Raw genomic sequence first — 14,691 nt, 5'->3', positions numbered from 1 at the left:
AATTTTTATTCAAATTTCTTCTCGTTTTCTTAGTTGTCTTCATCCTCCTCCTCCTCCTCCTCCTCCTCCTCCTCCTCCTCCTCCTCCTCCTCCTCCTCCTCCCTAGAGAAGGGCATGAAATCGTATACATCGCAAACTGTATCAACAATAAAATAAAATTGGAATATATTACTCGACTGACATTAGTTGAATATTCTACCCCAGTGATGTTTGCACCATAGTATTAAGGTTTGTTGCAAGTTTCCGGTAATGATACTTGGTTTCTTTTTATATACAGTTTGATATACAGAGTAAATATGGCTATGTATCTATATTTATATGACATGCGTAGGCGTGTGAAGTACCTAAGAAACCTATGGATTTCCTTCATTTGTTTCTGCTTACAGCAGTTAGAGGACGGATGTGCGGGTGACCGATATGCTGTCGTTCTCAGAAGCCAGTCCCAGTTAGTGGAAACAATTCTAATTCCATTTTTTTTTTTTATTTCTGAAAATATGAGTCAAAAACTAATGGTTTCGCACACTCCATTTATCTACTTCGTCAAGCGTTAGAATAGCCTCACTGAATATATGGGTTCGTTCTCTGCTACCTTTCTATCGAATATCTTTTGAGATTTGTAATTTTAGTTTCATTCTCAGCATTGTGACGCATTCACATAAAAAAGAGAGAGAGAGAGAGAGAGAGAAGGGGGGCGGGGCCGCGGTTAACACTTCACAATAAAAAAATTTCTGTCGGAAGTGTCAGCTGAAAATATGAGCCATCATTTTCATGACGCCATAGAGGACGGGAAGGGAAAGGGACACTTACACCACCGAATCAGCTCAAAGAGAAATGAATGTGCACTCATTTTGATATTGTATAGAGGTGCTAAATATTTTCCTTTCTCCACATACGAGCACCCATCACCTCTGCGAATGTTTTTCTCTGTAAATTGGTAGGTGCTTTACTCTTTGATAATAATAATAATAATAATAATAATAATAATAATAATAATAATAATAATAATAATAATAATAATAATAATAATAATGAGAATTAAAAGCCACAGTAGTATTAAAATTATTTATGTACAGTTACTAAAAATGATAAGGAGAGACTAATCCGTATCCCTCATCAGTTCTCGATATTATAGCCTCGTTACAGAGGTTCCTTGGTTCAATAATAATAATAATAATAAACTTCCGTGCAATTTCAGACGAACGTTTCACACTGAACTATTTATCATCTACCATATTTGCGAAAACGTCCAATGCATATTTTGTGCGAAAAATGGCTGAAGTATGAAGTTAGCTCTCTCATTTACTTATTAATTTATCAATCACGGGCGTTTGTGTGCTATGTGTTCACTAACCAACTACTAGTATCCCTAATCATCCGTTAATTCGGCAGCGGTGAACATCTGTTTATTGATTCTGAAGTCACTTAAGTCCCCAAGAAGCTCTTCGGGAAGGTTGCCAACACTGCATCCACATATAGCGTGGACAAGTTTCCACGGAGTGCCATTCCTGCCACTTGGTTTATATAAATATTTAGTTTTTTTCTGATTCTAATTTCGTCAGGAATGCTGGGAGATTTACAGTAAATTTAGAAGCGTTAACGCATGCTTGGTTTGGTTGGGGGGGCGGAGGGTGGGGATCCTATCTGAAGCGGGTTGTTGGTTTTTAGTTTTCTGAAAAGAAAACTATTGTGCCAGCTTTGTCTGTCCGTCCGCACTTTTTCTGTCCGCCCTCAGATCTTAGAAACTACTGAGGCTAGAGGACTGCAAATTGGTATGTTGATCATCCACCCTCTAATCATTAAACATACCAAACTACAGCCCCCTAGCCTTAGTAGGTTTTATTTTATTTATTTTAATTTAAGGTTAAAGTTGACTATAATCGTGCATCTGGCAACTACCGACAGATAGATCTATTTTCGGTAACCTTGATTATACGATGTACAGAAAACTCGATTGCGCCGAAGAAACTTCGGCGCATTTTTACTTGTTTGTTATGATTTTACGGAATGGGTCTGGTCATATGTAGGCTGATTAAAATCTTCTTCTTCTTCTTCTTCTTCTTCTTCTTCTTCTTCTTCTTATTATTATTATTATTATTATTATTATTATTATTATTATTATTATTATTATTATTATTAATAAAACTGGGCGAAATAGCGTAAATATACAGTATTTACTTCGTCACGATTCCTCATAAGGAAAGCGAGAAGACAGCAAGAAAAGCCTCCATGCTGACGACGGACATAATTTCTCAGAGCTTCCTTCCCTTTGACCCACGTCTGCATCGCCTTCGGCCTTTCGGCATTCTTTTCTCCTAATCCTAGCTGACTGTCTGACTCCATTAATAACAATAATAGCTGTAAATGTAATATTTTTGTTCTAATTTGTATCACGTCGCAAGGAAATCTTTCGTCGTTTGAATGACAAATGAACAGGGAAGAGCCCGCGGTTAATCTCCTCACTCGGGCCATTTCAGGATGTGTATGTAGCTGAGCGTGGCAACAAATAACCTTAGTAAGGAACAAAACAATTTGCTTAGTAACGGTCATGCTGAAACGACCAGTCACCAAGGGCGTAGGGCCAGGAATGTTCAGTGGGCGGGGAGGGGAGAGGGGTTTTGTGCGAGGGTGGAGCTGTTTGGGGTGGAGCGGGACGGAGAGAGCTGTAAAGTCTGGACTGGTCTGTACAGGAATTACATGGAAGTCAGAAGTGCTCTAATAATGTTATACGTTTGAGGTTTCAGAATTTCCTGTTCACTTTCTCAGAAGTAACGGTAAACGCAGACACATACATACGTACATACATACATATATACATATATATGTATATATATATGTATATGTGTGTGTATATATATACATATGTGTGTGTGTGTATAACTGATTCACGAAGATATGGAACGTGATGAGTGTATAAATAAAGGCAACTGCCACGAAGGAAAAATGAAACAACGGAGTGGTTGCTGGCCTTTCGACACTCTGTCCTTTACTAGCAGACTGCTAGTAAAGGACCGTGTGTCGAAAGGCCTAACAACCACTCCGTTGTTTCACTTTCCCTCGTATATTTGCTTATATATATATATATATATATATATATATATATATATATATATATATATATATATATGAGACAAGAAATTTAAAGAAAATGCACACAATAGTCAATTGAAATTTTCATTTATTACAGCTAATGAGAGTATCTCATCTTTAACTAGACTGTTTGAATGTCTAAGTAGCCTATAAAGAGTTGTCTAAGGAACAGAAAAGTAATATTAATCATTAATGAGTATGCTAGGCTTTATACCCACTAAAAGCTTGGACTTTTGCTTGAGATGAATCAGTCATGTTTCATGTTTCGATCAATTTCCAGAAAGCGCAGACATTTTTCTGTCCATGACTCACGATGCTTTATGAGCGTTCATGGCAAAAGCGTCATGATACAAAATCAAATGTTTTTAAGCTGGCGTTTATTTTATTTAAAGAAATTATTTTCGTCGAGGTCAGACAAAATAACGCTCATTATAGAATGGACAACTCCCTCGACATACAACTCAGCTGTTCCAGAAAATTAGAGTATTTTAGAAAATTAGAGTAACGGTTGTTGGAGTTTTTGTAAAAAGCAAAAGTTTCTAATATTTGGCAAGCAGTCTAGGTATTCAGTAACATCTGTTCCAGCGTTAACCCTTTTCACCTGAAAGAAAACCATTTGTATGTTGGTATCCCTAAGCCATTATTGAAAGCTTAATTATTGTGCTTTAATCATAGGAATGAGAGGCTATATTCACGAAAGCGCGAGCGTAGCATTTAAAGTGACATTCTAAGATTTCGACGTGAGAGAGAGAGAGAGAGAGAGAGAGAGAGACTGCAGTTTGCTCTGAAATATGAGTGGGCTGGTGTCAACTGTCGTGCCGTCAGTGTAGAATAACAAATAAGAGAGGACAAACAGGTTTTTTTCCTCATCTGTGCAAATACGCACCAGTACTGAAGAAGCTTCCAACAATTTTTTTTCCAGACACGAGAAAAGTCCGAATGTTCCCCCCACCCTCCCCACACTTCTCCAATGAAAGTACTCAAAACACTACAGTATACCTTCTACAACTGTTACTGAAGAATATTTTTACGTGGCTTCGTTATATGATGTGCTTTCACAGGGTATTTTCTTCATAATTCATAATTGCCTCGTAAAATGTTGTCAGGCATCTTCTCTGGGAGCTAAATTTGACCAAACTTACCAAACGATATCATCAAATCCGAAACAGGTTCGAAACTTCAGAAGATTCATCTCTGTGTCGTGTAACAGAATCTACCTTTATCGGGAATCGATGTCACAAAACAGTTAGAATTTTGAAACTTTTAAAATGTCATTTTAAAGCCACTCTCCGTTTTTGCTTTTGGAAATTATTGTTGTGTAAATGGCGGAACTTTGGAAGCAGATGTAAGTGGCAGACTGAAGCATTTTAAAATGTTCACTTAATGTGTCAGTGCGGAATGGAATTTTCTATCAGCTGGTAAATCTGCCTGTTAACAGCTATTCAGAATCTAATCATAGAACTTTATTATTATTATTATTATTACTACGACGTATTGCTGTTTCTTGCAAGCTTGTTCAATACATCTTCAAAGACCATAAGATAGAACGTTTACTCATCTACCTGAGAACAGCAATACAATTGAATGAAAACGAGACACTTACGTTTTTTATGTTAACATTTTCGTGCATATCACTTACTTTTAACATACCACAGAAATAAAATTGCGTTGTTAAAGCAACAGTATTATATTCATCTTCCGATTTAACATAGATTCTCGTACGTGTATAGCAATAAATAGAAACTCTCGGACACGTTTATGACCTGATGTGATCTCCACGAGGGATTCATACTCTACTCACGCGCCAGTGAGAGGATCCGTCACAAGATATCTGATAAACCGTTTCTTTTTCTTGCTCTCTCTCTCTCTCTCTCTCTCTCTCTCTCTCTCTCTCTCTCTCTCTCTCTCTCCGTAGGGGAACAGTTCCGTTGAGCACCTCACGCGGTACACTGTAGGCATTACTTAACGTACTTTGCAGCTTCCCTTCGGCCCCTAGCTGCAAGCCCTTTCATTTACTTTACTGTACGTCCGTTCATATTCTCTCTCTTCCATCTGACTTTCCACCCTCTCCTAACAGTTGATTCATGTTGCAACTGCGAGGTTTTCCTCCTGTTACACCTTTAAAACCTTCTTTACTATCAATTTTCCTTTCAGAGATGAATGACCTCACAGGTCGCAGCTCTTGACCTAAATCTTATGTCCCACGTTCCATCTCTCTCTCTCTCTCTCTTCTTAACCCCAATAAAGAGCAGGTCGAAGGTTTGAATACCACCTTGATTTTCATGAATATGTACGCTTCTCTCTACATTTAAGTTGAGAATACTTGCGTACCAAGAGAGATAGGTAAGGAGAGAAGGAGATTAACGTGAGACGGAGGTGTTATATACAGTATATATATATTTCCGGCCGAGAAAGTTGTTTATCCCCTGAAAGGGAGCTACAAGATAAAGCCAGCCGTACGTTTCCCGCATGATTCATAACATCATATGTTGCTCACAGCAGTCATGTCTACACGAAAAATGGTTTTACTGGTTCTTGATTTTAAGGGTTGCTAATGAAGCGAAAAGCGCAAAAGAGCCAGTTCTTTCTAAGAGAGAAAGAATTATTACTGTATATTCGTTCTTCGTACAATATCAACAAAATCATACTAATTATATATATATATATATATATATATATATACATACTAATATATATATATATATATATATATATATATATACTATATATATATATATATATATATATATATATATATATATATATATATATATATATATATATATATGTATGTAATTGTAATGCCACAGTGCCCTCTTAACTTCTCGAATTCTTACGCTTTTTTTTGGATGTGTTTGTCACTGCAAAGCAGCCGTAAGATCCAAGTGCAAGAAAATGAAGTGGCTGTGATGTCCGGTCGCAGGAAACGACCCGTGTCACCATAATCACGAGGAGGTCACGTTGCCGACCTGACCACGAGAAGGATAAAAGTCTAATACCTCTCCTGGCTATTGCAATTACATATGTATCTGGTAAAAGTGACCAGTAGATTCTACATATATATTTCAGCCTAAAAAGCAATAAAAACGATTGCCCACTTGGCTACAATGGTGAGGATGGGTCTATTCCAGCTCTAATAAATATATCTGAAAATGACAGGTATATGTATGAATGAGAGGCAACAGAATTTTATCCTTCTCGTGGTCAGGTCGGCAACGTGACCTCCTTGTGATTATGGTGACATGGGTTCGTTTCCCGCAACCGGACATCACAGCCACTTCAGTTTCTTGCACTTGAATCTTACGGCTTTGTAGTGACAAGCATATCCAAAAAAGCGCGAAGAATTCGAGAAGTTAAGGAGGCATTGTGGCTATTACAATTACATATGTATCTGGTAAAAGTGACCAGTAGATTCTACACACACACACACACACACACACACATATATATATATATATATATATATATATATATATATATATAATATATATATATATATATATATATATATAACGTAACGATATATATAAAATAGAAGCTAATATAAGGAAAAATACGCTTAAGAAAATTACACTGTATATCATAAGTTACACCAACTTCTTTCTTCATTTGAACTAATGGAAATACTTGGTTAAGATTAGGCCAACCTTGGTAGCAGGAACGGGCTGTTTCTTTTTTTTCGGAGCAGCCGTAACTCGGAAATATTTGTTGCTGTTTGAAATTAAGCCAGAACGGGCTCTTGCTTCTTGGCAACTTGTAAAAAATATTGAGAGAACAATGTATTATAAATAAGAAGGAACTGTGCGGGAGGAGTCAGTTGAAAGGATTAAGTGGTCCCAAGAGGGCTGGGTGGGAAGGTCATTGAGAAGAAGAGGTTAATTGCAAGCGGTTCCCAGGACGCTTCGTGTTGACGTTGGTCAAAAGGAGTGTTTTTGATTCTTAAGGGTCTGTTGCAAGGAGATCTCACCCACTAAAGTCCCCTTTCCACCCGTCTGTAGATGAATTCTTGTTTGCTTTGCTGATAGCTGCAAATTCTACGATGTACTATATAGCAGGAGCTTTTAGACAAGAAGAGTTGTCTCAATCGATACAATGTCCAGAGCTTTGTGCGAAAGGATGAAAATAGAATCCGCATTACCAGTAAAACAAACAAGTTAAATTCATCCAAAGGGCAGTAGAAAGAGGATTTAGTGCATGTGATCCTCTTGGGATACGCCCTGAAGAATCCAAACTCTTGAATCTGCCTGCTTTCGACCTACGTCAGTACGAAGCGTCATCTGTTGAACCACTGGCAATTAACCTCTCCTACTCAGTGACCTCCCCACCCAGCCTCCTTGGGACCACTTACTCTTGTATTTCTCCTATTTCAATCTTAAAAAACTATTTGTAAAACAATCTTTGTTTTCTTAAATATTTCCGAATTGCGCACTGCTCTAGGGGGCAAGACCTAGTACTGTCATATAGCCAGCAATTAGCCTAACAACAACATTTGTTTTTATGGCATTCTCTAAAACAACAACAACAGGTATTTCCGTTAGTCAACCTGAGGAGAGATTTGTAACAACGTTCCAAATATCAAAGGTTGAGCTTTTACTTCTTTGGCAACATCAGCTCTTGATGCGGTAGCCCTTGCACGGTCCCAGTTAGGCCGATGTGTCTGTGGCTCGCTTCCGGGCGACGTCCTACCTAGCATTTGTAACATCCACTGAACAGCTCATTGCATAATTTGCTTTGGAGGATGCTTTGCGGACGGATGCCCTTCCTGATTCAAAACCTCCCTGCATAACTATAAACAACAAACTCGGGAGAGTTAAGTCCGAGGTAAATTTCTCCTGGAGGGAATGCGTCACATCTACTATAGCGTAGTTTTTGTAGGTGATTGTTTTAAATGGGCTTCCCTTGTTGTATATTCATATTGCTTAAATGCGGCTCACCGGAGTTCTCTCTCTCTCTCTCCCTCTCTCTATCACCCACACACATATATATGAATATATATATATATATATATATATATATATATATATATATATATATATATATATATATATATCTCATATATATATATATATATATATATATATATATATATATATATATATATGTGTGTGTATATGTGTGTATGTATGTATTTTGTGTGTGTGTGTGTGTGTGTGTGTGTGTGTGTGTTGAGAAAAAAGGGATACTTCTTGTCTTGTGACTCGCTGAACAGGGCTTGCAATCAAAGCCCGAAGTTGCTTTGAAAAGGCTGGAGTAGTCTCTCTTTTTATCTTTGTTTGTAAGTAGTTTTCTCTGTGTATGTCTCTCTCACACACACAGAAGAACAACCAACAACGTACAATAATGGCATTTTATTATTTATCTGTCTTGACTGTGAAGTGTTTTCCCTATAGGAGCTACATGCAGACAAACTGAAAATATTCGTCACCTTGTACACAGCAAGGTCTTTAGACGTTGATAGCAATGTCACGATTCCTATCCAAGAGCCGCGAACACTTGTTGATACTGAAGTTGTATCGCCGTATTGCATAAAGACGCCCTGAGTGGCTGGCACTTGCTTACTGTTGGCTCTCCGGGAACATTGCGACACTATGGTGCGTTGGCGCCTCATCTGTTAGACCAATGACGGTCACGGAACGACAGAAGGAGCATTGGGCATGAGAGGAAAGATGCCAACGGTACTATGAAAAGAATATTCACTCCATTTTATTTAATTTCATATTCGTTTGGTCTCACGTTTTTATTTGGATTGCGAATTATTAAGCTTGAGATCTGAAGTTTCTCTGCAGAAATCTTTCGTACAGTTGTTATAATGATGAAGTTTACAAAATAATGTAAAGTCGTAACTAATTCAATTGTGAAGGAATATGGATAATACGCATAATGTTTTGTTAGTTTTAAAGCCAATTCGTCTGAATCGATATATATCAGGAAATAAAATTTAGTGATATCTGATGTTAGTTTTTTCTTCAAATAACTCAGTGACTTGACCAAATTACAAGGATAACGACTCCATATTCGTTCCTTCATGTTCAGTGTAACTAAATTTTGACCCAGATTTAGAACGCGACACACATACATGTAATTCGTCTTACCGTATCTAAGATATATTACAAGTATGGTCACAAGTTGCTCAAATAATTTTGAGGTTTCAAGTTCAAAAAGAACTAGTGTAACTATCATTGGTGAACATTCAACTTTTGAAGTCTAGTGACAGCTCCCACGGCCGATATCAGCTGTGGGCAAGAAGCATGAGGGGATGACATTTCAGTTCCGCACCCTTCCCGCAACATCTGTCTCCATGGTGACGTTAATACTTCAATAAGAAAATAATAATGATTTTAATTTATTATTAGAATAAACGAATAGTATTCTAAAGGTTGCTTCACACAATGAACAGTTACTGCGCGAGCTGAGGAGTGAAATTTTCTTTGCACTGAACGTCTCCGCACGAGAGGAAATATTTGCCGCGAACGTTGGTTTGTTTACGTCGAGACACGAGTGTCAAAGTACATCACGTGAGGGGCTGCTGGTCCCAGCCGAAAGTGAAAATTTTTGTTTACCACCGATTTCACAAAATGGATAAGCATTACGCATGGCGCTATCGAAAGTACGCTTACAGGTAAGTAACATTATTCTTACTGAAGGGTAGCCTAGGAGTTTGAAATACTCCAGATATTGAATGACTGTCTAGGCTATGCAGCTTTGTTTTAATGCTACTGTCATGGTGATAGTCAAGGAAAATGTTGGGACTAACTCAGGATTCTTGAGTTGCATGCTAGTGTCCATATAAAAGTGTATATAGAGATATTCGTACACACTAGAAAACATAATGAAAAAATAACAAAACCAAGATATTAAAGAACGCAACATGTGTACTTTGCTTAGCCTAACACTAGGCTAGGCGGCGAAGTCAACATTTGACATCTACCCTTTAGTTTATCATTATTGTGTTTTTATATAGTAACAGCCTTCTGCTGTTATATATATATATATATATATATATATATATATATATATATACATAATTACTTAGTATACTTTGAGGACTTTGGTCTGTTTTGAAACTTTTTGGATTTTACCATAGTACCCTAGTTGATTAATAGGCCTATTGTTTCAACCCTTATAAAGCATGGGAGTATGTTTGCCTATTAGGCTGCACACACACACACACGCACACACACATATATTTATAATTTTTTTGCAGAACTTTTTATTTTTATAACTCTCTCTCTCTCTCTCTCTCTCTCTCTCTCTCTCTCTCTCTCTCTCTCTCTCTCTCTCTCTCTCTCTCTCTCTCTCTCACAGTCGCAAAATATGTATTGTTGTTATGACATACAGACAACGAGACGTAACAGATGCTGAAAACTTCAAACATTTTTTTGAACTGTACAAGTATTTTAGTTCATTATAGCCCTACCACGCTGCCTGGAAAGGCATCAGACATGAATCACGTACCTCGGACATGAACGCGTGTTGGGGCGTGGCTAGGCAACCCTGGTTTTGCAAACTGCAACAAATTAATTCGTATATTGTTTCCTTGTCTCCATTGTATGAAATTGCGCAGCGAGGCCTTGGGAAATCTAGGGAATGTGGAAAGTTCAAGTAGATTTTTTTTTCGAAAGCAGATATAGGTTAGAGTGTGTGAATGACTGTATTGTTCTTTCCTGAGAGACGGGAAAATACATGCACATGCGAGCCGATGTTTAATAATAACATATCAGATTTAGAAAATCTACTCTTTAAATTATTCCTGAAGCTGAATCAACAGGTTTTACCTCCCGGAATCAAAACAACATCCTTTAGAGAGAGAGAGAGAGAGAGAGAGAGAGAGAGAGAGAGAGAGAGAGAGAGAGAGAGAAATTGGCTAGACCGAGAAGAAATTTAGACTTCAGTGACAGGAACGTGATTCTGGCGTGGACGGTGGTGTTAAGGGTGGCATTACAGTGTACAGTCTCATTCCCGCCAGTAAAAGAATGGACTCATTAACAGACACGGTGGATTGGTTCTGCTAGTAATTCGGTGGAAGGTCAGACATCGGGAGCGCTGCTAAAAAACACCCGCGCGTTATCGGTGAAAGGTCGCGAAATTGTATAAGGTGGTTCGACCGTCCAGCTCAGTCGCTCGTTTGTCTCGTTCCCAGAGGCTCAAATTCCGATTTTTCGAGTTCTGGGTTTGTTGTGCCAATAGCTTGCAAATCTTAGTTTCTCGCTATGAACAAGTTCGGCTTAAGGAGCAGGCTTCCTTATAGGTAGGTAGTTAAAGCATTTTTTTTCCTTGTCAGTTACAGTTAGTTGTCTTCTACAGAGTTTTTTTTATATTTTATTTACTTTTATGAATTTATTTTTTCCCGTTGATTAATTTCTTATAATACTAGCAGTTATATTTCTGTACGTTTAGTTTTACATACGTAAGAGCACACACACACGTGTGTGCGTAATCTTACCCGGAAATTGTTTAAACCACAAACAACATTTTTACAAGAAGAAAGAGATGTTTTGGCTTGATAATGCAAGCAGAGGTTACGTGATCCGGATCGTTAACATAAAACGGTAAAAATTTTTACCACCTTTGCAAGTTCACGTGTGATCAGTTCAAAGATATGTGATCGTACAACGCCTTCACTGCTAAATGACGTGCTTTCATATACAGTGCAAAGTGCTAACGTAATGATTTTAGCCTTCAAGCACACTGATTGTTGCCAGAGAACACCACTGCATTGCCTTGTCGAAACTTTTAATGTCTTACAGTATAAATGTAAAGATCCCAGAGGAATATTGTTTGTTCTTCACCATACAAAATAGAAATTTTTAATAATAATAATTTTAATGCCAAAAAAGACTTCTTGTCTGGTTTATAAGGAAGTATCGTTTTTAACATCTCGCTACTGGCCGCTGGCATCTTGCTGGAACCTCGTGACGTCACGTAGTGCTTAATGATCTGGGAAGGTTGGACGAGAAAATAGTAACAAAAGCCAACTGGCCTCTGGGTTGAAGGAGGGCGGTTTCTAATGATATGTTTGGAATATATTAATATTTTAGCTCTTAAAATTTTTCGTATTCACTGGGCACGGTTTTCCTCTACCAAAAATAAGACTTTATGACTAAATTTCGGAAATAAAACTCATTTCCGATCAGGAGAAACAGCAGTGTAGGTGACAGCATAAAGAAGAATATTTGTAAAAAGTGTAACAATTTTTTTTATTAAGAACAGTTATCTCCGGAACGAATCTGGGGTGAAATCACGCGTAAGAAATTGGTGATTATTCATAAACTTTCATGTCCGTGAAGAAAGGTATTTTTTTCTTTTTTCCATTGATGATTGAAGTAAGTGTATGCTACAGAAATTCTCTTGATAGAAACTTAATACCAATGTTTTTGTGGGGTAGGGCAGTTCATATTTACATAGACTTTCCGTATTTGAATTTTTGTGATATATTTGTGCTACATACACACACACTTATATACAGTATATATATACAGTATATATACAGTCTTGTAGAAATCTGTAAGCTGCCCGCATAAATGAAACAAAACAAAGGTAGAACGGAAGAGCGTTATATATATCGAGTAAATCTCCATCCTTTTGAACAATAACCCCTAGCTGCAACCCCTTTCATTCCTTTCGCTGTCTCCGTTCATATTCTCTTTCTTCCATCTTACTTTCCACCCTCTCTATCATTTGTTTCATAGTGCAACTGCAAGGTTTTCCTACTGTTACACCTTCCAAACCTACTTACTCTGTATTTCCTTTCCAGCGCTGAGTGACCTCATGGGTCGCAGTGCTTGGCCTTTTTCTTAAACTGTATTTCCAATAATGGCTTTGGAAATTGCTATCTAGATTGAGCACGGGCTCTTCCAGAGCAGTAAGTGTCAGTTTTGATATAGCGCAGGAGAACAATTATACAGGAAGTTTATTAATGACAGGCAATTAATGCTTAATGAGTTCGTTAGGTTCCGGCTAAGCCCAGAGGAGGAGCATCATTAGAGCGGTTTCGGGTATCTGACCCCCGAAACGACAGTTATATCTGTAAGCAATTTGCGATGCATCCCAGTTCAGATGCAGTGCATCACTGCCCTAAGACAATTCTTGTATTTTGATAATTCACTTAACATTTTTACTTATTTAATGACTGTTTTGTTCATTTATCTGTTTTTCTAATAACTGATCTCCTCGTTCTTGTCTGTATTTTCCAGTACCTTCTGTTACGTCTTTCGAATGAACACCATATTCTTTGGAAGATTGAATTTCAAGTCAGTGGCCCCTTTGGTGGGCTTGTTCCTTATGAACAGGGTTCATCCTCTGAATAATAATAATAATAATAATAATAATAATAATAATAATAATAATAATAATAATAATAATAATACAGCCAAAGTACTTCTGCGATCTCTTTTGGAATGTCGGGATAAACAAGTTATTCCAAGATAAATGATGTCAAAAATAGTTGGTAGTGGGAGATCGATCCTTTCATGATAGTCGAAGAAGCTTATTGGAAAAGTACATCAGTAAGAAAATAGAAAATAGAAATTCATTTGAAGAATTAATAATAAAAATAAGACATTTTGAATCCTCGCTATCAATGGAATGGAAAGATACACTAAGCGATTATTCCTGTGAAGAAATAAAAAAAAAATTGTGTTAAATTCTTAAACGAAGTCATGATTATTAAATGAAAATGTTGATTCAGATAAGACTTCGTACCACTTTTGCCAGTCATGATTATACAGTATAATCAAACTTGTTAATCGAAATATGACTTATGCCTTAGGGAGCAAGTTAAGTTTCTCAGCGTCTTCCAGTTCAGTGAACAGTGCAGGACTGTGTAGTCTTTAGAGGTTTAATAATTTTTTTTTTGTAGTGAATACAGTCGAGAATTATTTACGTAAAAATAAAAACCACTTAGGATTTCCCAAAGGTATAGAAGATAGCTAGAAATGGAATGAAAAGTGACCAAAGCACACAGCGAAATCTGCAAAATCTTGTGCTTTGATAATTTCAAATATAAGCGATTAAGTGGATAAAATGAAGTTTTTTTGAATAATAAAAAGACATACAAAGAATTACATGAAAATCCCATGGACGGCGTGAAGAGCAATATAAAAAAACTTATAGAACTACTTAAAGAAACTGAAAACTTGATAAAAAAAAAATGTTTCGTGTGATCGGTGAGGCCACTTGAAACGTTTTTTTCAAGTTTTCATTTTCCTTAAGTATATCTTTGAGTTTTTTTGTTGTTGAAATTGCTGTTCACGCTGTCCACGGGATTTTCATTTAATTCTTGTATGGCTTCTCATCACTCTGAAGACTTTATTGTTTCTACCTAATCAGTTTTATTTAAAATTACCAGGGCATAAGAATGGGAAACTTTGGTTATGTGAGGGTTCTATAACTTTTTAGTTCATCTCAGGCTACTGTGTATATCTTTGGGAAATTTAGAGTGTCTTATTTCATATTTGCGTAAATAATTCCTGTGACTGTATTCACTGAAAAGTCACTTTACTTTTCCGAAATACAGTCCTTTACTGTTCACTGCACTGGAGGACAATGCAAAATTTAACCTGTGTTTGTACGGCGTACTGAAAACGCACATAAGTTGATTTTGCT

General features: G+C 37.1%; 1 protein-coding gene across 2 annotated transcripts in view; it reads left to right on the top strand.

Annotated features, from left to right (window-relative positions):
- LOC136844944 (prestin-like) overlaps positions 1-14,691 on the top strand; it is a 245,682-nt gene that overhangs the window by 4,384 nt on the left and 226,607 nt on the right. Inside the window, exon 1 of one of the 2 annotated variants that reach the window (XM_067114352.1) lies at positions 9,399-9,706. The exons of the other annotated variant lie outside the window; for it this stretch is intronic. Coding sequence (XP_066970453.1) covers positions 9,663-9,706 — 44 coding nt within the window. The 5' untranslated portion in view covers positions 9,399-9,662. Of the gene's footprint in view, positions 1-9,398; positions 9,707-14,691 lie in introns of those variants that run through there. 2 annotated transcript variants of the gene reach the window in all.

Source organism: Macrobrachium rosenbergii, chromosome 13 (assembly GCF_040412425.1).
Source record: "Macrobrachium rosenbergii isolate ZJJX-2024 chromosome 13, ASM4041242v1, whole genome shotgun sequence".
NCBI lineage: Eukaryota > Metazoa > Arthropoda > Malacostraca > Decapoda > Palaemonidae > Macrobrachium > Macrobrachium rosenbergii.
This window is presented reverse-complemented; position numbering and strand designations above follow the sequence as displayed.